Below are 23,187 nucleotides of genomic sequence, written 5' to 3'. Positions count from 1 at the left end.
AGCGGAGCATTTCACAGATTCACTACTCTCTGGCTTAAAAAAAATTCCTCCTTACCTCTGTTCTAAAGGGTTGTCCCTTTAGTTCTGGACACCCCCACCATAGGAAACATCCTCTCCACATCCACCTTATCTAGGACTAGTCCTTTCAACATTTGGTAGGTTTCAATAAGATCACCCTGCATTCTTCTAAATTCCAGTGAGTACAAGCCCAAAGCTGCCAAACACTCCTCATATGTTAACCCCTTCATTCCCGGAATTATCCTCGTGAACCTCCTCTGGACTCTCTCCAATGACAACACATCCTTTCTAAGATATGAGGCCCAAAACTGATGACAATACTCCAAGTGTGGCCTGATTTGTGTCTTATCAAGCCTCAGCATTATCTCCTATATTTATATTTTATTCCCCTTGAAATGAATGCCAACGTTGCATTTGCCGTCTTTACCACAGACTCAACCTGTAAATTAACTTTCTGGGAGTCTTGCACAAGGACTCCTAAGTCCCTTTGCACCTCTGATGCTTGAATTTTCTCCCCATTTAGATAATAGTCTCCACTATTGTTCCTTTTACCAAAATGCATTATCATATATTTCCCAACACTGTATTCCATTTGCCACTTTTTCACCCATCCTTCCAATTTGTCTAAGTCCTTCTGCAATTGCATTACTACTGACCCCTCCACCTATTTTCATATCATCAGCAATCTTTGCCACAAAGCCATTAATTCCACTATCTAAATCATTGACAAACAATGTGAAAAGTACGGTCCTAATATTGTACTGACCCCTGAGGAACACCACTAGTCACCGGCAGCCAACCAGAAAAGGCCTCGCTTTATTCCTACTTGCTGCCTCCTGCCTGTCAGCCATTCCTCTATTCATGCCAGTATCTTTTCCGTAATGCCATGGGATTTTATCTTGTTAAACAGCTACGTAATACACCTTTCCAAATGCCTTCTGAAAATCCAAGTAAATTACATCTACTGCCTCTCCTTTGTCTACCCTGCTTGTTACTTCCTCGAAGAACTCTTAATAGATTTGTCAGTCAAGATTTCCCTTTACAGAAACCATTCTGACTTATTTTATCATTCGTCTCCAAGTACCCCGAAACCTCATTCTTAATAATGGACTCCAACACTTTCCCAACCACTGAGGTTAGGGTAACTGGCCTGTAATTTCCTTTTGCCTTCCTCCCTTCTTAAAGAGTGGAGTGACATTTGCAATTTTCCAGTCCTCCGGAGCCATGCCTGAAAAAAGTGATTCTTGAAAGTTTATAGCCAATGGAATTGGTTTCTCTTCAGCAACCTCTTTCAGAATGCTGGGATATAGTCCATATGGTCCAGGTGACTTATCCACCTTAAGACCTTTGAGTTTGCCTAGCACTTTTTAATTTCACTTCTGCTCCCTGACACGCACAGACTTCAGGCACACTACTAGTGTTTTCCAGAGTGAAGACTGATGGAAAGTACTTAAGTTCATCTGCCATTTCTTTGTTCCTCATTACTACCTCACCATCATCATTTTCCAGTGGTCCAATATTAACTCTCACCTCCCTTTTACTCTTTATATAACTGAAAAAACTCTTAGTATCTGGCTTTATATTATTGGCTAGTTTGCCCTCATATTTCATCTTTTCCCTTCTTGTAGCTTTTTTAGTTGCCTTTTGTTGGATTTTAAAAACTTCCTAATCATCCAGCTTCCCACTCACTTTTGCTACATTATATGCCTTTTCCTTGGCTTTTATGCAATCCTTAACTTCCCTTGTCAGCCATGGTTGCCTTGCACTGCCATTTGAGAACAACTTCTGTGGGGCATATCTATCCTGCACCTTGTGAACTATTCCCAGAAACATCAGCCACCTCTGCCCTGTGATCATCCACATTAGTATCCCCCTCCAGTTGACCTAGGCAAGCTCCTCTCTCATGCCTCTTGAATTCCCTTTATTCCATTGTGACACTGATACATGTGGCTTGTGCTTCTCCCTTTCAAATTGCAATATGAATTCAATCATACTTTTGATTGTTCTTAATGGAAGTAAAGGCTGTGGCTTTTGTTAAGCACATAAAAAAAACTCGTGTTTTATTCACAAAATCCAACATTGGTGACTCTAACACTCTCAGACCAATGGAGTCGCTTTGAAGCTGCTGGAGTTTTGGGAGCAGCACACTTGACTACGGCATGGTTTGTACAGGCAGAAGCTCAGTTCATGCATGGACAGTGCCACGTTTGACTATGTCGTAGCATCACTAAGTAGTTCCACTGCAGCCAGCGTGGTGAGTTTACTAGAGGACCTGCCTGTATGTGATAAATATATCACTCTGAAAACTCAGCTATTATAGACTTTTGGACTGTCAGAGTCTGAGTACACCTAACAGTTGTTCTTCTTGCCCAGCCTGGCTGACGCTAGTCCTTAAGAACTAATGGACCACATGCTATCACTCCTAAGCAATCACCATCCTTATTTTATTTTTAAAGAACTCTTTTTGCAGCATATGTCTGATCAAGTTTGCACAGCCCTTGCTAATACACCTGTGAAGGACTATAGGGAGCTTGCTAAAATGGCCGAGGTGCATCGTTCCACCTCTTTTCCAGGCGGAGGTGCATCGTTCCACCTCTTTTCCCTGTCTCAATAAGTCCTGTCAGCAGAGCATTCAGTAGACTCGTGTCCCTGTTTCTGAAGCAGACTATGCTGGGTCAATGTTTTTTTACCATGCACGCTTCAATATGAAATGCCAAGAAATGCCGACTGCCATGCAGCTTCGACAGTGCCAGTGCATCGGGACGTTGGAGCTCTGTGATCACTGTGGTTTCCAGCTCCTGGGATCATCTAGAGTTCATTATAGGCACCCTTTCTGGGTGATACTTCCTGTGAGACACAGACGCTCAAGTGAGTGTGCTACCAGCATCACCTATTGATTAGAAAGCAGGGAGCATCAGGTCCTCACCAGAGGCAGCCAACGGCAGCAGGATCTGGAGGTGGGGGACATGACACATGATGCTCTGCTTTAGTGGACAATGCTACACATGAGACTTTTTCTTGGCTAAAGTTCCTAGACCTCTGCTCAGTGCAGATTTCCTGTGCATCAAAGGACTGTTAGTAGATCGTAAAAACTGCCTGCTGGTGAATGCAAAGGACTCTAGATCGTTACCCTGTAGCCCCAGTAAGTTCCCCAGGACGGCTCTTGTCTAGCACATGTGCCACCATATGTGAATTCACTCACCTGCTGGGTGAATTCCCAAACCTCACCAAACCTACATTTTCCACTACAGTCACAAAGCATGCATTCAAGCACCACATTTCCACAATTGTCTCTGGTCCATGACCCTAAACGTAGACTGGACTCAGAAAATCTGGCCAGCATGAAGGCTGAGTTTGCTAACATGGAAATGCTTGGCATTGTATGCAGGTAAAGCACACCTGCATACCCTTGGTCTGCATGGCAGCAGCACCTTAGGCCTACATTTTGGAGTTCATGACTGACATTCAGCACATTGAAGGGAAAAATAATACTGTGGCTGATTGCCTCTCACAGCCTGCTGTCAGTGCCGTACACATCGGGGTTGACTGCTGGTCAACCCAAAGGTCTAGGCTCACAGGACAGCAGTCATAGCTCTGCAGTTGGCTGACGTCAAGTTTGGAGGCACAAGAGTTTCTCTCCTGTACGATGTCTCAACCGGTCGCCCTTTCCCCATAGTGCCGGCAAACCAGAGGCATACAGTACTGTTTTTAACTCAATTCATGGACTTTCACATCCCGACGGGAAGTCTTCACAGAAGCTGGTTGCTTTAAAGTTTGTGTGGCACAGCCTTAGGAAGGATTTGTGAGACTGGAGTGCATCCTGTGTTGTGTGTCAGTGGGCAAAAATTAACTGTCACGCTTGGGCACCATCAGCTCCTTTTGAGGTCCCTGAGTGACGGTTTGACCACGTCAACGTGAACCTGGTTGGTCCTCTGCCGCCCCCCACTCCCCCTACAGTGGACTGTATCACCAGGTGGCCAGAGGTTGTCCCTCTAGCGTCGCATTGGCTGCAGATGTGGTTTGGGTCTTATATTTCTTCTGACTGTGGTCCCTAATTCATGTCGGACCTGTGGGCCGCAATGGCCCAGAACCTCGGTGTTAAATTTCATCACACCACAGCATATGGCTTGCAGTCCAATGCCTAGGGGAGCGGTTTCACCTTAAAGGCTGCTCTGAGGACCTCCCTGATGGACAAGTGTTGGCACCGTCGTCTCCCGTGGATCCTGCTAGGGGTCAGGACGACTCCAAAAGAAGACGGCAGCTGAGCTGGTGTCTGGGTGCTGGGTGATTTTATTCCTGACACCACAACGGCTTGGTCAGCATCTCAGTGGGGTGCTGTCCTCAGCAAACTCAATTCTTTTACACCAATTCCTACCTCCTGTCATGGTGTACAGCACTGTTGGGGGGTTCTAGTTGACCCACATTCTACCTTGTTCGTTTTTGTCCGCCATAATGCACATAAATACCCCCTTATGATGGCCCGTTCCGAGTTTTGGAACAGGGTGAAAAGACTTTTATTGTAGATAGGAAGGGTAAAACTGAATGTATTTCTGTAGATTGCTTTAAACTGGCCCACCAAGATCTGGAAGGTTCCACTGCCATTACCCCTTGCATCATGACATGATCATGTGCATGTCTACACACCCATGGACAGCCCAGAGGCACCTGCTGTTACTCCAGCCAAAGCACATAAGACCAGAGCAGGGTGACTCATTTGAACTCCGGACAGACTCTCAATACCGGTTTTGGTGAATTCTGGGGGTGGGTGCTGTGTAGGGTAATGTAATGAGTGATAGATGACACATATTCATAATAGAAACTGTTCCATATAATTCACAAACACCACCATTGAGTTGTTGTGTTTACTTTAAGAGAAGGTGTCTGACTACTTTTGGTTTGTTCGTAATGGAAGTAAATAGCTGTGGTTTTTGTTAAACACATCAAACGACTCTTGCATGTTTTATTCATAAAATGCCACAGTCCTTCTCCAAGAGAGATTAGTTTTATTTGTCACATATTGTCCAAATGGAGTCATAAGTAGCTCGCCATCTGGACACAAGCTGGAGTCTGATCAGCCCCGACTGGGTCACCTGGAGGAGGTTGTATGATGTTGAAAGGCCCAAAACACCCGATGATTCCAGGAACATCACTGAAGATGTGTCCAGAAGCATCAGTAGATGTATGTACACAGCAATGATAATGATTCCAGATCAGGCAGATTCTCCTCTCCTTATATACCTAAAGTCGCGACGCCTTAGCTGACCCTGTTGTAGTTTAGTCACCAGCCTGATCCCTGCTGACATTGGGCCGTAAAACATCGAGCTCTGCCATTCAATCATGGCTGATTTATTTTCCCTCTCAACCCCATTCTCCTGCCTTCTCCCTGTAACCTTTGACACCCTTAAAATCAAGAACATATTAAACTTCACTTTTAAGTGTAATCCTCTCACCATAGGCTCGTGATAGGTTAGCTATTACTGTGAATACAACCTAACAGCAATATTCTGTAACTCTACAATACATGGGGAATAACAGTGAAATGGCCATTTCCAATAAGTAAACAGGCCTAGGGTAAATATGATTCGAGTAAACACAAAACATAAAAGTTTGAATGTTTCTTCTAAGGAAAATAAGACAATTACCCGTATGAATACTGACACATCCATGCAAATTTATTGTTCACTAGGAAGCAATAATTTAGCTCACATCAACATAAACTTAGAATGAAATTGTATTGACAAAATATTTTAAGCTATAGCAAACAAAATAATACCTTTTAATACAAAATAAAGAAAAGGCCCTTCAGTCAATCTATAGAGTGCACGCTATTGTTAGAGCTCATTGCTGCGTAATCAATCCAGTTTGCTTCACTTCATTTACTAACGGTACTGAAACAGTTCTGTGCTGATGAACCAGTTTAAGGAAAAAAATATCTATGCAACGCCTTCCAGAGCCCTTAAATGGTCATCATATTTTAACCCTTTCATTCCAGGGAATATTCTCATGAACTTTGTTGGCATGTAGGACTGAGTGTTTGTGTTGCTTACCCCCACTTTAAGCTCTCCTGCTTACACTTCACCTCCAGCGTTTCAGATAACACAGATACTACTACTCCGGCTGTGCACGGCTCTGCCATGCACTTAGGGCAGCCCTCATTTACAACACTGCTTGCCGGGGGTATTTCCGCTCAGCACGGGGATGGGCAGCATCTAGGTTGGCATTTATTTTTGATTGAGGATTTCCTTTTTCCTCGAGAGGCCCCAGAATGCAAAACCGATGACAGCGGATATAGAAACTGGTTCTGGAGAAGGTGTGGAAGGTCGACTGGACCAGCCGACAGCATCTGTGGATGAACGATCACAGCAGGTGTGTAGTTTATGCTTCTGAACCAGTTTCCCTCAACACTCTACTATTTTTAACTCAACGACACATAATGTGGCCAGGGATCCTTTCTCCAACCCCTCATCAGGCAACGCCACACGGCTGAGTTCAGATTATTTTAGATCCGTATCGGAATCAATTTCACCGACATTTCATGAAATTTGTTTTGTGGCAGCATGGCATAAAAAAAGATAAAGATTACTTTTATTTGTTACTTGTGCACCAAAATGTACAGTGAAATGCATCAATGACTAACACAGTCTGAGGGCGTGCTGGGGGCAGCCCGCAAGTGTCACCAACACAGCATGCCCACCACTTACTAAACCTAACCCGTACGTCTTTGTAATGTGGGAGGAAACCAGAGTGATCAGAGAACGTACGCAGTCACAGGGAGGATATACGAACTTAGAGACAGCAGCTGGATTCGAACCTAGATTGGTGATTGTTGGCGCTATAAAGCAATTGTGCTGCTACACTACCTTGCCTTTATTATTATAAGTTACAAACATAAATAGTGTAAAAAAAGGAAAAACAAAGTAGTGTTCATGAGTTCATAGACTGTTCAAAAATCTGATGGCGGAGGGGAAGAGTCATTCAGTGTAGGTCATCGGTCTCCTGTACCTCTTCCCTGGTGCTAGTAATGAGAAGAGGGCACGTCCCAGGTGCTGAGGCTCCTAAATTAAGGTTGTAGCCTTCTTGAGGCACCAACTCGTGAAAATGTCTTTTGGGCAGTGGGGGAGGGGTGTAGTTTGGTGTAGTACCCATGATGGAACTGACTGAGTATGCAACCTTCTGCAGCTTCTTGCAATCCTGTGAATTGGAGTCTCCATGCCAGGCAGTAATGCAACCATCTCTAGAAATTTTTTAGACTCTTTGGTGACACACTGAATCTCCTCAAGGTCCTAACGAAGTAAACCACAGATGAACTGAGGACAGCGTTCACAGACTAGTTGCATGAAGTTCGTCAGTAACTTACACTGAGGTTTCTATTGAGGAGATAAAGTCAGTGTGGGTATACTTCCTTGGATTTTTAGCACAACTCCTGTAGAGGTTCCACGTGGCAGATTGATCAAGAAAATAAAACAGGATCCAAAGGGAAATGGCAAGCTGGATCTGGTCTGATTTTAGGTGGGAGAAAGTGAAGGGTAATGTCTTTGTATCTCAAAGGGACAGACTAGGATCTCTGAGGCACCCTTTCCTTCTTGAGGCTCCAGTGCTTTCTTGTCCGTGAGACTTCAGTTCTAATAGAATTGCGTTATTGATTCTCGAACTTGATGACATTTGGGGGCTGCCTCCAGCACATCCTGGGACTGTGTTGATTGTTGACACAAATGATGCATTTCACTGGATGTTCCGATATACATGTGATAAATAAATTTGAGTCTTGAACATGTACAGTCTTTTGGAAGAGAAATTATAGGTGTCTACTAGCTTTGTATAACGAATTGCATTCTGACACAACAGATTTTCTAAAGGTGACCTCTTCCCTTTAAATCTCCAGACAGGCAAAGGAAAACTCTCTTTTTACTCATTTATTCCCATTTACTGATTTGAGTAACTCAGAAAACGTTCTCTCATTTTGCATTTTTAAAGAAACAGCAGCTTGGTCATAGAACACTACAGCAAAGAAACAGGCCCCTGAGCCCACCTAGTCTGTGCTGAACTGTTATTCTGCCTCCTCCCATCGCCAGTCCTGAACTGCAGCCGTCCAATCCATGTACTAATCCAAATGTTGCTATCAAACGGGTATCTACCACTTCCACTGACAGCTCATTCCACACTAGTGCCACCCCATTGAGTGAAGAAGTGTGGTGCCTTTCACCTTTCATCTTTAATCCATTATCTCTAGTTCTAATCTCGCTCAACCTCAGTGAGGAAAGCCTGCTTGCATTTACCCTATTTATGTCCCTCATAGTTTTGTACAACTGTATAAAATTTCCCCTCTTCCCCTTGCGCTCTAGAGAATAAAGTCCTAAACTATTCAGCCTTTCCCTATAACTCAGGTATTTAAGTCCCAGCAACATCCTTGTAAATTTTCTTTCAATCTTATTCATAATCTCTGGAGAATCTTGCAATGTAACCTATGTTATTCTGGTGAATCTCCATGGTAGCTCTGTCCTCTGTGAGGTTCCTGTTGTCTGGTTCGGAGTGGGAAATTGAAGCATCGTCCTCACCCCTGTCCTGGTAACAGACCTTTTAGTCCAGCTTGTCCGTGCTGACCAAGGTGTATCTTTTCATATTCTGCGGGTGGTACTTTGTCCCTTTTTTTTATTCTGTTACCATAATATTTTGCCTCTTAAGTCCACTGAATTGCCCCTGTAGCATTTACCTCCAGCACCAGGAGGTGAATTGATGGTCTGTGAGTAACTCTGGGAAGATTTGGGAGCCGTGGTGATGCCCGTTGCATGTTGTGTTTGCTTTGAGGGGTTGCCCTGTAGTGGGAATGCACACCCTCCCTAAATCTTCACTCTCTACCCTTTACTGAGATTTGTTTTCATTTATAGGAAGGATGTGGAAGATTTAGAAAGGGCGCAGAGGAGATTTACCGTTATGCTGTCTGGATTAGGGAACACACCTTATGAGGAAAGGTTGCGCGATTTAGGGATTTTTGTTTTGGAACAAAGGAGGATGAAAGGTGACTTGATAGAGGTGTGTAAGATGAATAGAGGTAATGGCTAATATGGGAGACGTACTGTAATTTTAAGATAATTGGAGGAAAGTATAAGGTGTATGTCAGAAATAGATATTTTTACACAGAGAATTGTGGGTGCATTGAACACACTGCCAGCGATGCTGGTAGAGGCAAATACGTTAGTGACATTTAAAAAATTCTTGGATGGGCATATGGATGATAGAAAAATTGAGGGTTAAGTGGGAGGCAAGGGTTAGATTAATCTTAGAGTAGGCTAAAGGTTGGCACAACATTGTGGGGTGAAGGTCCTGTACTGTGCAGTACTGTTTTATGTTCTTTGTTCTCTTTTCAGCATGCCCAGCTCAATACGCCCTGTGAGGTGACTAAAACTGCCCTTGCTGCTTATCGGGTTCGCAAAGTCAGCAACGACTTTGTGATCATTCAGTCTGACCACGGAGGCCCAGAGAAGTTACCCCCTGATCCACTGGATGGTCCTGGCAGAGGTGTGTACTGTTTCAACTTCCGTAAAATAAATATGTTTACAACACTTAAGCTACAAAGAGATGTTGCTGGGAATCAAGGGATTGAGTTATTTAGAGAGGTTGAGCAGGCTGGGACTTTTTTATTGGAGCATTGGAGAATGAGAGGTGATCTTATAGGGATGTATAAAATCATGAGGGTGATCTTATAGGGATGTATAAAATCGTGAGGGTGATCTTATAGGGATGTATAAAATCATGAAGGTGATCTTATAAAGATGTATAAAATCGTGAGGGTGATCTTATAGGAATGTATAAAATCGTGAGGGTGATCTTATAGGATGTATAAAATTATGAGAGTGATCTTATAAAGATGTATAAAATTGTGAGGGTGATCTTATAGGAATGTATAAAATCATGAGGGTGATCCTACAGGAATGTATAAAATCAGGGTGATCTTACAGGGATTTATAAAATCGTGAGGATGATCTTATTGGGATGTATAAAATCATGAAGGTGATCTTATAGGGATCTGTATTGGACTTGTGCTGTCCATGCCAAGAGAATGCTTTACGCTGACAATGCTGCCCTGGAGGAAAATTCCCATTCCTTTGCTGTTGCGCTGTGCACCTGGTTCAATGTCCTCCTCTTCCGTCCGAGCTTCCTGTGTCACAGGAGCTGCTTGATCTGTTCAAGTTGCTGCGTAAGTTGATAGGTTGGGAAGATGTATGGTGTGTTGGCCTTCGTTAGTTGGGGGATTGAACTCTAGAGCTGTGAGGTAATGTTGCAGCTCTGTAAAAGCCCAGTTCTATCACACTTGGAGTATTGTGTTCAGTTCTGGCTACCTCATTTTTAACAGGATGTGGAAGCTTTGGAGGGGTGTAGAGGAGATTTACCAGGATGCTGCCTGGATTAGAGAGCTGTCTCATGAGGATAGGTTGAGAGCTTCTTGCCCTGAACATGTGTATCTCCCCTCCTGTCGGAGATTCAGTAAAAACCCATCTGTGTGACCAGAAGTGATCATTTGTCTTCATAGAGTGGTAAACTGTTTCGTTATTGTCACATGTACAATGAAACATGTGCCAATAATGGGTGGTGGGGAGGAGATGCATCTCTAACAAAGGAGATGTAAGACTCTCCTTCCCTCCGTTAGCATGTAGGTCACCCTTGGGCAAGGTGTAGCACCTGCTTAGCCTCGCAATTATGGTTATGTAAAGCCATCGGAGCAGGTGGTAGATGGTCGTATGAGCAGCTGGTACATATCACAAGTCCTGGTTATGCAACCACTAACGCCAGGCAGATAATCTGTGAAGAGTATTGATAATGGTGAGAATCACCCGTCTTGTAAAACACTGCCCAGAAAAAGGAAATGGTAAACCACTTCTGTAGAAAAATTTGCCAGTGGTCAAGACAATGATTTCCCACATCATTGACACTGCACAAAATGATGACGATGCTTGTCTTGCATATTGTTCATACAGATCATTTCATTTCACAGTGCATTGAAGTAATTCATGGGAAAACAGTACCAGAATGCAGAATAAAGTGTAACAGCTACAGAGAAAGTGCAGTGCAGGCATACTATAAGGCACAAGGGCCATGACGAGGTAGATTGTGAGGTTAAGAGTCCATCTATTCATACTAGGAGACCTTTCAATAGTCTTATAGTAGTGGATTATCAGCTGACCTTGAGCCTAATGTTTTCAGGCTTTTGTGTGTTCTGCCCAACAGGAGAGGGGAGAAGAAAGATGGTGGATGGTCCATGGTGTCTTTGATTATACTGGCTGCTTTTATGAGGCAGTGAGAAGTATAGACACAGTCCATGGAGGAGAGGCTGGTTTCTGTGACGTGCTGAGCTGTGTCCACAGCCCTCTGCAGTTTCTTGCAGTTCTGGGCAGAGCAGTTGGCCAGAAGTGATCACTTATTAGCAACTTTGACGTGTGATCACTTATCTGCTTGTTTTCATTTTATTATCTTCTTATCAATGTATTATTAGATTCTATATGATTATAATAAGATTCCATAACATAATATATTGATGTTTCTTATCCAACTGGGTGTCAGATTTTTAGCTCATGATGCTTCTGTCTTGCCCAAGTACCAGGTGTTGGTAAAATCCTCAATACTTGTGGCATTGTCGGCAGCCGTCGTGTCTGTGGTGCCCAGGCAGCCAATGTGAGTAAAAAAGGAACCAAACCTGTTTTCCTGCTTTGCCTTGCAGTTGTTCCAGTCATCGATGCTGCTGCTACCTGGATTTCCACAGAACTTGAAGAATTTAAGGAAAAGGTGAAGCGGGAAAAGACGGGACTGATGACGGTGCGGCGCGGGAACGTAGTCACTGTCCGGGTCCCCACCCACCCTGAGGGCACCTGCATTCGTTGGGACTTTGCTACGGACACCTATGACATTGGCTTTGGGGTTTACTTTGAGTGGGGGCCCGTGACCGACACAGAGGTCACTGTGCAGGTCAGCGAGTCCAGTGAGGACGAGGATGACGAAGACCCAGAAGGTAATGACCTCCGTTCTGTCAAAAGAGAATCACAATCCAGGGGGAGTCTCACATATCCACATGTGTGTTTGTTTCACTCACAGTATCTGCAGGAATGTCCATAAGACAAGCAAGCAGAATTAAGTCATTCAGCCCATTCAGTCTACTCCGAGCTTCAATCTTGACTGATTTATTATCCCTCCCAACCCCATTCTCCTGCCTTCTCCCCATAACCATTGATGCTTTTACTAATCAAGAACCTATCAACCTCGGCTTTAAATATACCCAATGACTTGGCCTCCACAGCTGTCTATGGCAGTGAATTCCAGATTCACCACCCTCTGGTTAACTTGATAGGGATGATAAAAGGCATAGTTCAAGTGGACTGCCAGAGACTATTTCCCATGGTGGAAATAGCTAATACAAGGGGCGTAATTTTAAGATGATTGGTGGAAAATATAGGGAGGGAAGTCAGAGTTAAGTTTTGTACAATGAGAGTGGTGAGTGCGTGGAATGCACTGCCAGGGGTGGTGGTAGAGACGGATACTGTCTCGTATGGAGGGGCTACTGCACAGGACCGAAAGAAGCTGCAGAAGGCTGTAAATCTAGTCAGCTCCATCTTGGGCACTAGCCTACAAAGTACCCAGGACATCTTTAGGGAGCGGTGTCTCAGAAAGGCAGTGTCCATTATTAAGGACCTCCAGCACCCAGGGCATGCCCTTTTCTCACTGTTACCATCAGGTAGGAAGTACAGAAGCCTGAAGGCACACACTCAGCGATTCAGGAACAGCTTCTTCCTCTCTGCCATCCGATTCCTAAATGGACATTGAAGCTTTGGACACTACCTCACTTTTTTTAAAATGTACAGTACTTCTGTTTTCGCACGTTTTTTAAAATCTGTTCAATACAGTTATTCCCCAAGTTACGAATGTCTGGCTTACGAACAATTCGTACTTACAAACGGCCTGCCATAAAGCCTATCATATTAAAAATTCGTCAGCTCAAGGAAGGAGAACGCCGTCCGCCATTTTAAGTCGGATCACGTTATCGTTAACACTGTGTTGAGTGTGTAACTTTGTATTTGGCTTAACTTTTTCTGAGCAAGATTCACCCTGACCCCCCCACCGCCTTTTCCAGTCAGCACCACCCCCACTTGTCTCATTTAACCTGTCTCAGTGCGGGTGGACCTTAGGACCCGGGGGAGCTCCGGACCCGTCGCCTGCGGCTGCTGCTGAATCTGCAATGTTTCTGTTCCGTTGACGGAAAACGATCACAATTGAAAATAAAGTGGAAATAATAAAACGATTGGAAAGAGGTTAAATGCCATCGGTCATTAGAAAAGCATTAAGCTACAGTCGATCAACGATTGGAACAATTTTAAAGGATAAAGTGAGAATAATGAAGCATGTGAAAGGCCCTGCCCCGATGAAAGCTACAATTATTACTAAGCAACGCAGTGGTTTAATTATTGAAATTCATACGTTTGTTAAGTATTTTATATGCATAGAAAGGTAAAATATATACTATATACTAAGACAAACGCTTGACTAATTGACGCTAAATAATACCGGATGTACCTGTTCCGACTTACGTACAAATCTGACTTAAAGACAGACTTAGGGACGGAACTTGTTCATAATCTGGGGACACCCTGTATACGTAATTGATTTACTTGTTTATCTATTATTATTATCATGTTTTGATTTTTTTTTTCTTTCTGCTAGATTATGTATTGCATTGAACTGCTGCTGCTAAGTAAACAAATTTCACATCACATGCCGTTGATAATAAACCTGATTCTGATTCTGACGTTAGGGACATTTAAGAAACTCTTAGATGGATGATAGAAAATCGGAAGGCTGTGTAAGAGGGAGAAGTTAGATTGATCTTAGAGTAAGTTATAGGATCAGCACGAATATAGCCGAGAGGCCTGTATTGTGCTGTAATCTATGTTTTGAAGAAATTCCTCCTCGTGCCTGTTATAAAAGGATATCCTTGTATTCTGATCCTAGCCTCTGGTCCTAGACTCTCCCATTTTTGGAAACATCCTGTCCATGTCCTCACTATATAGATTTTTCAATGCTCAGAAGGATGCTATGCCTATGTGCGTGTTGTCTCAGTCCTTATACTACCTTGACGTACTGTTGAAATGGATGGCATGTAGAACAGTTTTTCACTGTACGTCTGTACGTGTGACAATAATAAACCAATTTAATTGCGGAACGTTGAGGGAATGTGTCCAGGACACCTCTTGTTGAAGCCTTGCTTCAGTGACGTGAATGTTGTTTGGCCACATACAGCTTCTGTGCGTTAGCTATAGACAGCTTTATTATCTCAGGAACGGTAAATGGAGTTGTCTTGGCATCAGGGAATGCCCTCACCTCTGACCAAGGTGTGGAGACAAGACCTTGATGAATTAGCAAACACGATTGAGTGTCCACTGTGGCCCAGCAACCACAATCACATTTCCGTTCATGGCCGCACGAGAGCGTAGCGGTTAGCATAAAGCTACCAAAACACCAGCAACTCGTGTTTCAATTCCACTGCAAGGAATTCGCAGGTTCTTCCTGGACCATGTAGGTTTTCTCCCACCTTCCAAAGAGCTGCAGGTTGGTAAGTTATTTAGTAACATGGGAGTAATAGGACCACACAGCTCGTTGAGCTGGAAGGGCCTGTTACCATGCCATCTCTACGTTTTAAAAAATGATGCATGGTATAACTCTTTCCCATGGAGATTTTTGCTCCTGACTACACTTGATTCTCTTTTAACTAAACTGTTTATTGCCATGCTTGTTGGAACACCTCTCCTCTGAAATCCAGCACTCTGATTCAGATTTGGGCAAAGGGCCACAATGGGGGCAAGAGCAGTGTAGTCCTGGCAGAACTCTCAGCTTTGCTGAATAACGTATTGTGGCAGTGACACATCCCACCATTTTGCTGATGGCTGAGAATAGGCAAGGAAAGTAATTAGTTAGATTTGACCCACCCTGCTTGTTGTGTACTGAGTGTAGCTGACAGACAGACTGTGATCTTGTTTCGTAGTTGCTATTGTTTTGAGTGTAGTCAGTTTTGCCTCTTGTCAGACAGATTCAGGCCCTTCAGCTCAATCAGTCCATGATGGCCATGGTGCCCACCCAGCTGGTCTCAATTTCCTGCATTCGACCCATGTACCTATCCACATGTGCTGCTTAAATCTATAATTTCACCTGCCTCAACCACTTTCCTGCAGCTCATTCTATATACTCACCACCTTCTGCATGAAAAGGTTATCCCTCAGGTCCCTTTTAAATCTTTCCCCTCTCACCCTAAACCTATACCCACTAGTTTTGGTCTCTTCCCCCCCCCCCACCTTATCTATGTCTCTCATAACTTTAAACATTTCTATGACATCACCACTCATTCTCCTTCATTCCAGTGAATCAAGACCCAGGCTGGACAACCTCTCCCTCTAACCCAGGCCCACTAGTCCTGGCAAAATCCTCGTAAATCTTCCCTGCACTTCCACGTCTTTCCTGTAACAGGGTGACCAGAATAGTACACAATACTCCAAGTGTGGCCTCACCAGTAACCTTGAAGTACACCTGGCTGAAGGTGGCTGCAAACACTTCACTCTGGGCTTTGCGCTGACGTGTCAGTACTGGCAGTTGTTGGAGAATGAGGGGTGTTCAGAAAGTCTCCTCGCCATGTTGAATTTCCTTGTCCCGTTGTGGGCAGCACAGCAGAGTGGAGGTTACGCAATGCTTTACAGCACCAGCAATCAGGGTTCAATTCCTGCTGCTGTCTTTAAGGAGTTTGTACGTTATCCTCCGACTCTGGGTTTCCTCCGGGTGTTCCGGTTTCCAAAGACATGGGTTAGGGGTTAGTAAGTTACAGGCATGCTATGTTGGTGCCGGAAGTGTGGCGACACTTGTGGGCTGCCACCGGACTGTGTCGATTATTAACAAACAATGCATATCACTATGTTTCGATGCTTCAATGTACATGTGACAAATAACACTAATCCCTTTACTGTCATTTATTTACAGTGGGATGTGACAGGGCAGCAGAACTGTTAATGATGGTCAGGCCTATCGCAGGTTACTGTTTCTGCTTAGCACGCTCGTTGTCCTATGTTCGAGCTTTACTTGAATGGTATTTAATTTTTAGGATTGTTATGGCTACTGGCGCACCCTTCTGAAATGCTCATTCTGGTCCTATGATGATTGCAGGGGTGAGATGTTTGCATACAGGCTGGGCATAAGCATTATGCTGCTACCCCTAGAGACTGACAGCAACCTGCGGCTGCCTGGATCTCAGAGTCAAAAATGAAAATTGAGTCTGTTGTCATATGCACATCCATGTGTGCACAGGTGCAATGAAAACCTTGCAGCAGCATCGCAGGCACACAGCATCAGAGTCAGGTTCATTGTCACTGACGTGACGTGTAGTAGTGTTTGTTGTTTTGTGGCAGCAGTACCGGCTTTACAGATTACAAGAAGTTAGAATAAGAATAAATTGTGCAAAAGAGGAATAGCGAGGTAGTGTTCATGGACTGTTCAGAAATCTGATGGCAGAGAAGAGGCTGTTGCTAAAACATGAGTGGGTCTTCATGCTCCTGTACCCCTCCCTGATGGCAGTAATGAGAAGAGGGCATATCCTGGGTTCTTCATGTCCTGGATGGCATCTTCTTGATATATTACCTTTCAAAATGTCCTGAATGATGGAGCTGGCTGAGGCTACAACTCTCTGCTGCCTTTTATGATCCTCTGCATTGACCTCCTGCCCATGACAGCTGTGAGAAGATAAGGTGGCCCAGATGGTAGAGAATCATTGATGATGGATGTTGCCTCCTCAAGACAGCGCTTCCTGATGGTGGGGAGGGATGTGTCTGTAATGTATTGAGTTGAGGCCACTGCTCTCTGCAGCTTGTTACATTCCTGTGCATTTGGATTGCTGCACCAGGCTGTGGTACAACCAGTCAGGATACTTTCAACAGTACATCCGCAGAAGCTTATTACAGTGTCTGGTGAAGGGCCGAACCTCCTGAGAAAGTAAAGATGCTGATGTGCTTTCTTTATGATTGCCATCTACGTGCTGAGCTCGTGACAGGCCATTTCCAGGGATTAAAAGCTACTGACTCTCTCCACTGCTGATCCCCCACTATAGACTGGCACATCTTCACCCTCCTTGGCTTTCCTGCAGCTAGCAACCAGCTGTGTAGTTTTGCCGGCACTGAGAGAGAGATTGTTGTGGCACCACTACCCACCTGAGCTGTCGGATCCATTCTGGGCATGTGCCATTTCACACACCTGGTACTTCGTGGAACACCGTAAAGTGATCCTCGGTATGAAGGCGGAGAGTCCTTAATAATGGACGCTGCCTTTCCAAAGCACCGCTCTTTGAAGGTGTCTTGGATACTACAGAGACTGGTACCCAAGATGGGGGTGACTAATTTTACAACTTTCTGTAGCTTCTTTTGGTCCTGTGCAGTAGCTCCACTCCATACCCCCCATACCAGGGGGTTATGCAGCTTGTCAGAATGCTTTACATGGGACATCTATGGAAGTTTTTGAGTGTTTTAGGTGACAAACCAAATATCTTCAAACTCCTAATGAAATATAGTCACTGCCTTGCCTTCTTTATAGTTGAATTGATATGTTGGGACCAGGTTAGAATCTTAAAGATCTTGACACCCAGGAACTTGAAATTGCTCACTCTCTTCACTTCTGATCCTTCTGTGAGGATTAGTATGTGTTCCCTCATCTTACCCTGAAGTCCACAATCAGCTCTTTTGTCTTACTGACATTGAGTGCAAGGATGTTGCTGTAACGCCACTCAACTGGCTGGTATATCTCACTCCTGTAACCCCCTCATCTCCATCCGAGATTCTACCAACAGTAGTTGTATCATCAGCAAATTTATAGATGGCATTTGAACTATACCTAGCCACACAGTCATGGATATAGAGAGAGTGGTGCAATGGGCTAAACACACACCCCTGAGGTGCACCAGTGCTGATCGTCAGCGAGGAGATATTATCACCAATCTGCACAGATTGTCTTCCGGTTAAGAAGTCGAGGATCCAATTGGAGAGGGAGATACAGAGGCCCAGATTCTGTAGCTTATCGATGAGGACTGTGTGAATGATGTTGTTAAATACTGAGTTGTAGTCAACGAACAGCATCCTGACATAGGTGTTTATATTGTCCAGGTGATCTAAGGCTGTGTGAAGAGCCATTTAGATTGTGTCTGCTGTAGACCTATGTGGCGATAGGCAAATTGCAGTGGGTTCAGGTCCTTGCTGAGGCAGGAGTCGATTCTAGCCATGACCAACCTCTCAAAACATTTCATCACTGTAGATGTAAGTGCTACTGGATGATAGTCATTAAGGCAGCTCACACTACTCTTCTAATCACTGGTATAATTATTGCCTTTTTGAAACAGGTGGGAACTTCCGATCATAGCAGTGAGAGGTTGAAAATGTCCTTGACTCAAGTTTTCAGAGCCTTACCAGGTACTCCATCAGGGCTCACCCTCCTGAAAGACACTCTGACACCGGCCCCCGAGACAGAGATCACAGGGTCACCAGGTGCAGCAGGGATCTTCAAAATACTCTCCCTTTCAAAGTGGCCATAGAAGGCACTGAGCTCTTCTGGCGGTGAAGCATTACTGCCATTCATGCAATTGGGTGTCGCTTTTTAGGAAGTAATGTGCCACAAGCCCTGCCAGAGCTCATGTACATTCGATGTCACCTCCAACCTCGCTTGGAATCGTTTCTTCACTCTCGAAATATCCCTCCGCTTTTAGCCTTCGATTTTATTTACTAGAGACTGTACGTTTGCCAGTAAGATTGGTGGGGGGGAGGTGGATTTAGTAGGAACTTCAAGGGCAACTTTTTTCACACATGGTATGGGATGTATTTGGAATGAACTACATAGGAAGTGGTTGAGACAGGCACAGTAATAACTTTTAAAAAGTAGTCGGACAGGGACGTGGTTTGGAAAGGTTTATACGGTTATGAGCCAAATGCTGGAAATGGGACTAGCTTGGAAGGGATATGTTGGTCAGCATGGGCCAGCTGGGCTAAAGGACCTGTCTCTGTCACTCTAACTGCCCCATTGACAACCTGTTCTTGTACCCTTCATTCCTGAATCTGAGACTCAATGTTCATCTGTGAGTCAATATAAACACAGAAACATGGAAATGTAGAAAACCTACAGCACAATACAGGCCCTTCAGCCCACAAAGCTGTGCCAAACATGTCCTTACCTTAGAAGTTACCTCTGGTTACGTATAGCCCTCTATTTTTCTGAGTTCTATGTACCTGTCCAGAAGTCTCTTAAAAGACCCTATCGTGTCCGCCTCCACCACTGTCACTGGCAGCCCATTCCACACACTCACCACTCTCTGTGTAAAAAAAAATACTTACCCCTGACATCTCCTCTGTACCTACTTCCAAGCACCTTAAAACTGTGTCCTCTCGTGCTAGCCATTTCAGCCCTGGGAAAAAGCCTGTGACTATCTACACGATCAATGCCTCTATCATCTTGTACACCTGTCAGGTCACCTCTCATCCTCCGTCACACCAAGGAAAAAAGGCCAAGTTCACTCAACCTATTCTCATAAGGCATGCTCCCCAGTTCAGGCAATATCCTTGTAAATCTCCTCTGCACCCCTTCTATGGTTTTCACATCTTTCCTGTAGTGAGGCGACCAGAACTGAGCACAGTACTCCAAGTGGGGTCTGACCAGGGTCCTATATAGCTGCAGCAATATCTTTCGGCTCCTAAACTCAGTCCCATGATTGATGAAGGCCAATGCACTGTATGTTTTCTTAACCACAGAGACAACCTGTGCAGCAGCTTTGAGTGTCCTATGGACTTGGACCCCAAGATCCCTTGGATCCTCCACACCATGTAGTCTTACCAGTAATACTATATTCTGTCATTATATTTGACCTACCAAAATGAACCATCTCACACTTACCTGGGTTGAACTCCATCTGCCACTTCTCAACCCAGTTTTACATCCTATCAATGTCCCGCTGTAACCTCTGACAGCACTCCACACTATGCACAACACCCCCAACCTTTGTGTCATCAGCAAATTTACTAACCCATCCCTCCACTTCCTCATCCAGGTCATTTATAAAAATCACGGAGAGTAGGGGTCCTACAACAGATCACTGATCTCCATGCAGAACATTTTGAGTCATTCCCTTACCACTTATCCATTCAGTTCTGGAAATTCAGTCTAGTTTACGTGGAATCATCCCGTTTAGCTGCGTATGAGCTTGGTGAGTGAAAGACCAGCCAGATGCCCATGCATAACAATTACTAAGTGCCAATGGGTAAGTTGGAAAGTGATTTGAGTGGTAGAATCAAAATCAGGTTTATTGTCACTGACCTATATAGTACTGTGCAAAGGTCTTATGTACCTAACACTTTTGCACAGTACTGTATGTGGTGAAATCTGTTATAGTGCAGCAGCAGTACAATGCAATACATAAAAATAAATTACTAATAAGTTACAATAAGAAATGTAAAAAGTAAATAATTAGAAAGCAAAATAGTGAGGTAGTGTTCATGGACCGTTCGGTAATCTGATGGCATTGGGGAAGAAGCTGTTCCTAAGTTGTTGAGAGTGTGCCTTCAGGCTCCTGCACCTCCTCTCTAATGATATTACTAAGAAGAGGGCATGTCCCAGATGGTGAAGATCTTTCATGATGGATGCTGCCTTTTTGAGGCATTTCCTTTTCAAGATATCCCTATTGATGGGGAGTGTTGTGCCCATGATGGAGCTGGCTGAATTTACAACCATCTGTAGCTATTTCCGATGCTGTGCAGTGGCCCTTCCATACCAGATATTGTCAGAACGCTCTTCACAGTACATCTGTAGAAATTTGTTAGACTCTTTGGTGACATATAGATGGACTGTTGGATACGCTGGGGACCGCAGTGCCAGGAGTGATGCTGAGCTGACGTTGTACAGGTAACTCGGAGTACAGACCCTTCATCCCACAACGTTATGCCTGCCTTTTAACCTGCTTTAAGATCAATCTAACCCTTCTCTCCCACATAGCCCTCCACTTTTCTTTCATCCTTGTGCCCACCTGAGAGTTTCTTAAAGTGCCTCTACCACCATCCATGGCAGCACATTCCACACACCATCACTCTCTGTGTAAACCAAAGCAACTGAACTCCGACATCACCTCCATACTTACCTCCACCATAAAATTATATCCCCTCCTATCAGCATTGTTTGCCCTGGGATAAAGGCACCAGCTATTCACTTGATCTATGCTTCTTATTACCTTGTACACCTCTGTCAAATCACCTCTCATCCCTCTTTGCTCGAAGGAGAAAAGCCCTAGCTCGCTCAATCTCTCCTCATAAGACCTGCTCTCTAATTCAGGCAGCATTTACCAGTATTCTTACTGGGTAGATGTTGCCTTTCAGCAGATACTATGAGGAGGGATGTGCCTCCCTCTTCCCCCTCCCCACCTCCCGTAGCAACAATAAACCAAATGTATTACGTGTCTGCAGGCAGGAGTCCCCACTTGGCTGGTTTGCCTAATGTTTGATCAGCTGGTATCAGATGCTAACTGGTAGAAGACCATCTAAGAATAGCTCATCCCCTGATGTAGCTGCCTGTGTACCCAGCCATGCTAAATCATCTCCCTCCGTCCCAGCCATTCCTTGCCTGTTCCATCCTCTTCTGCTATTAATATCCTCCTGCATTGTTCCTTAGCACCCCCAATCCACGGAGACATTGAGAGGGGAACTAAAGATTTCGTCCGCTCTGACCTGGAAGAGATCCTGCCTGTCTACCGAAAGGACAGTCACTTGGAGCTGCAGTCCGGCAGTCACAAGTACCCGGGCCAGGGAATCTACCTCCTCAAATTCGACAATTCCTACTCCATATGGAGGCACAAAACCTTGTACTACCAGGTCAACTACAGCTCGTGAAAAGGCGGTAGAGGGACAACAGCTTGGAGGAGCACCTCTCCCACCTCTCCAGGGATGCCTTCGCTCGGAGTTAGCTGCTTTGTTTTCTCTCTATGACAATTGTTTTCCTTTGCAAGGATCTGACTTCGGCAATCTGCAAACCTGCGTACCGTCCCCTGTCCCCGGCTCGTGTGTGGTTCGCTGCTTGTTTGTTTTTCCCTATGCTATTTATGTGCTCCTGGTAGCACTGAAGTTTTATATATAAATATGTATATTATATATAGTTAAGTGTGAAGCTTTGCTTTGTATTCTGTGCCACTTTGTACATTTGATGTCATACTCTGTTCAAGAACACAAGCTACAAGGACGTTCACTGGTGCAATATTTCATTTCACCTTGCTTTCAGGATGGTTTGCAGCTGCTTTTGGATTATTTCCAAGTCCCCTGTTGCACAACCCTGTCCCTCAGCTCAACACCCCCCCCCCCACTTCCCTGCACACCCCTGGGAATGCCAGCAAAGATTAATATTTTTTTCTTTTAATTGTAACCATTTGCAACATATTCTGAGCACAGGAGCCTTGGAAAGAAAATCTAATTGGGAGGGGAGGAGAAGGGAATGAATGTCGAAAGACTGCATATATTTTGTATTTCTATGTATTGTCTGTTTTCAAAAAAAAGAAAAATTTTAACCTTGGAGATTGTGTTGTGGAAATGGCCCAGAGTGCAGATGCTGACTGACTAATGGGAACAATGTAGAACACAGAACAGTACAGAAACAGGTGCACCATGTTGTGCCAATCTTTTAACCTACTCCAAAACCTACTTGTAGCAAAATCAGAGGTAAATAGCATCATATAACATTGATTTCTCTTACCTTCCAGTAAATTCTACCCCCCTCCCCTTCTCTTTTTTTTCATTCTCCATTCTAATTATCATGTCACCCATTGGTCCATCACCACCCCGGTTCCCACCCTCCCCTTTCTTCTATGGTCCACACTCCTCTCCCATCAGATTCCTCCTTCTTCAGCCCTTTACCTCCTCCAGCTTCTTACTTCACTCCCCACATGACCCGATGCACATTGCCCCTCACCTAGGCTCACCTATCTCCTGCCATTTTCCACCGCTACCTCCTTCCTTCCTCCAGCCCAATGAACCCGCATCACCCACTTACACTCATGTGACCAAGATTCAAGATCATTTAATGTCATTTCCAGTACACAAATATCAAGGGGAACAAAAAACAATAAATATAAATAAATACATA

General features: G+C 44.4%; 1 protein-coding gene across 2 annotated transcripts in view; it reads left to right on the top strand.

The window, feature by feature from the left end:
- The window catches only part of tmed8 (transmembrane p24 trafficking protein 8), a 46,737-nt gene extending 23,550 nt beyond the window's left edge, over positions 1-23,187 (top strand). Inside the window, exons 3-6 of one of the 2 annotated variants that reach the window (XM_063045812.1) lie at positions 6,276-6,384; positions 9,384-9,534; positions 11,732-12,019; positions 21,727-23,187. In XM_063045812.1, coding sequence (XP_062901882.1) covers positions 6,276-6,384; positions 9,384-9,534; positions 11,732-12,019; positions 21,727-21,944 — 766 coding nt within the window. In that variant the 3' untranslated portion in view covers positions 21,945-23,187. Of the gene's footprint in view, positions 1-6,273; positions 6,385-9,383; positions 9,535-11,731; positions 12,020-21,726 lie in introns of both variants that reach the window. The other variant, XM_063045823.1, reaches the window with a different exon arrangement.

This window comes from Mobula hypostoma, chromosome 1, assembly GCF_963921235.1.
Source record: "Mobula hypostoma chromosome 1, sMobHyp1.1, whole genome shotgun sequence".
NCBI classification, from domain to species: Eukaryota; Metazoa; Chordata; class Chondrichthyes; order Myliobatiformes; family Myliobatidae; genus Mobula; species Mobula hypostoma.
Note: the sequence above shows the minus strand (reverse complement) of the source record. Positions and strands in the feature narration are given on the sequence as shown.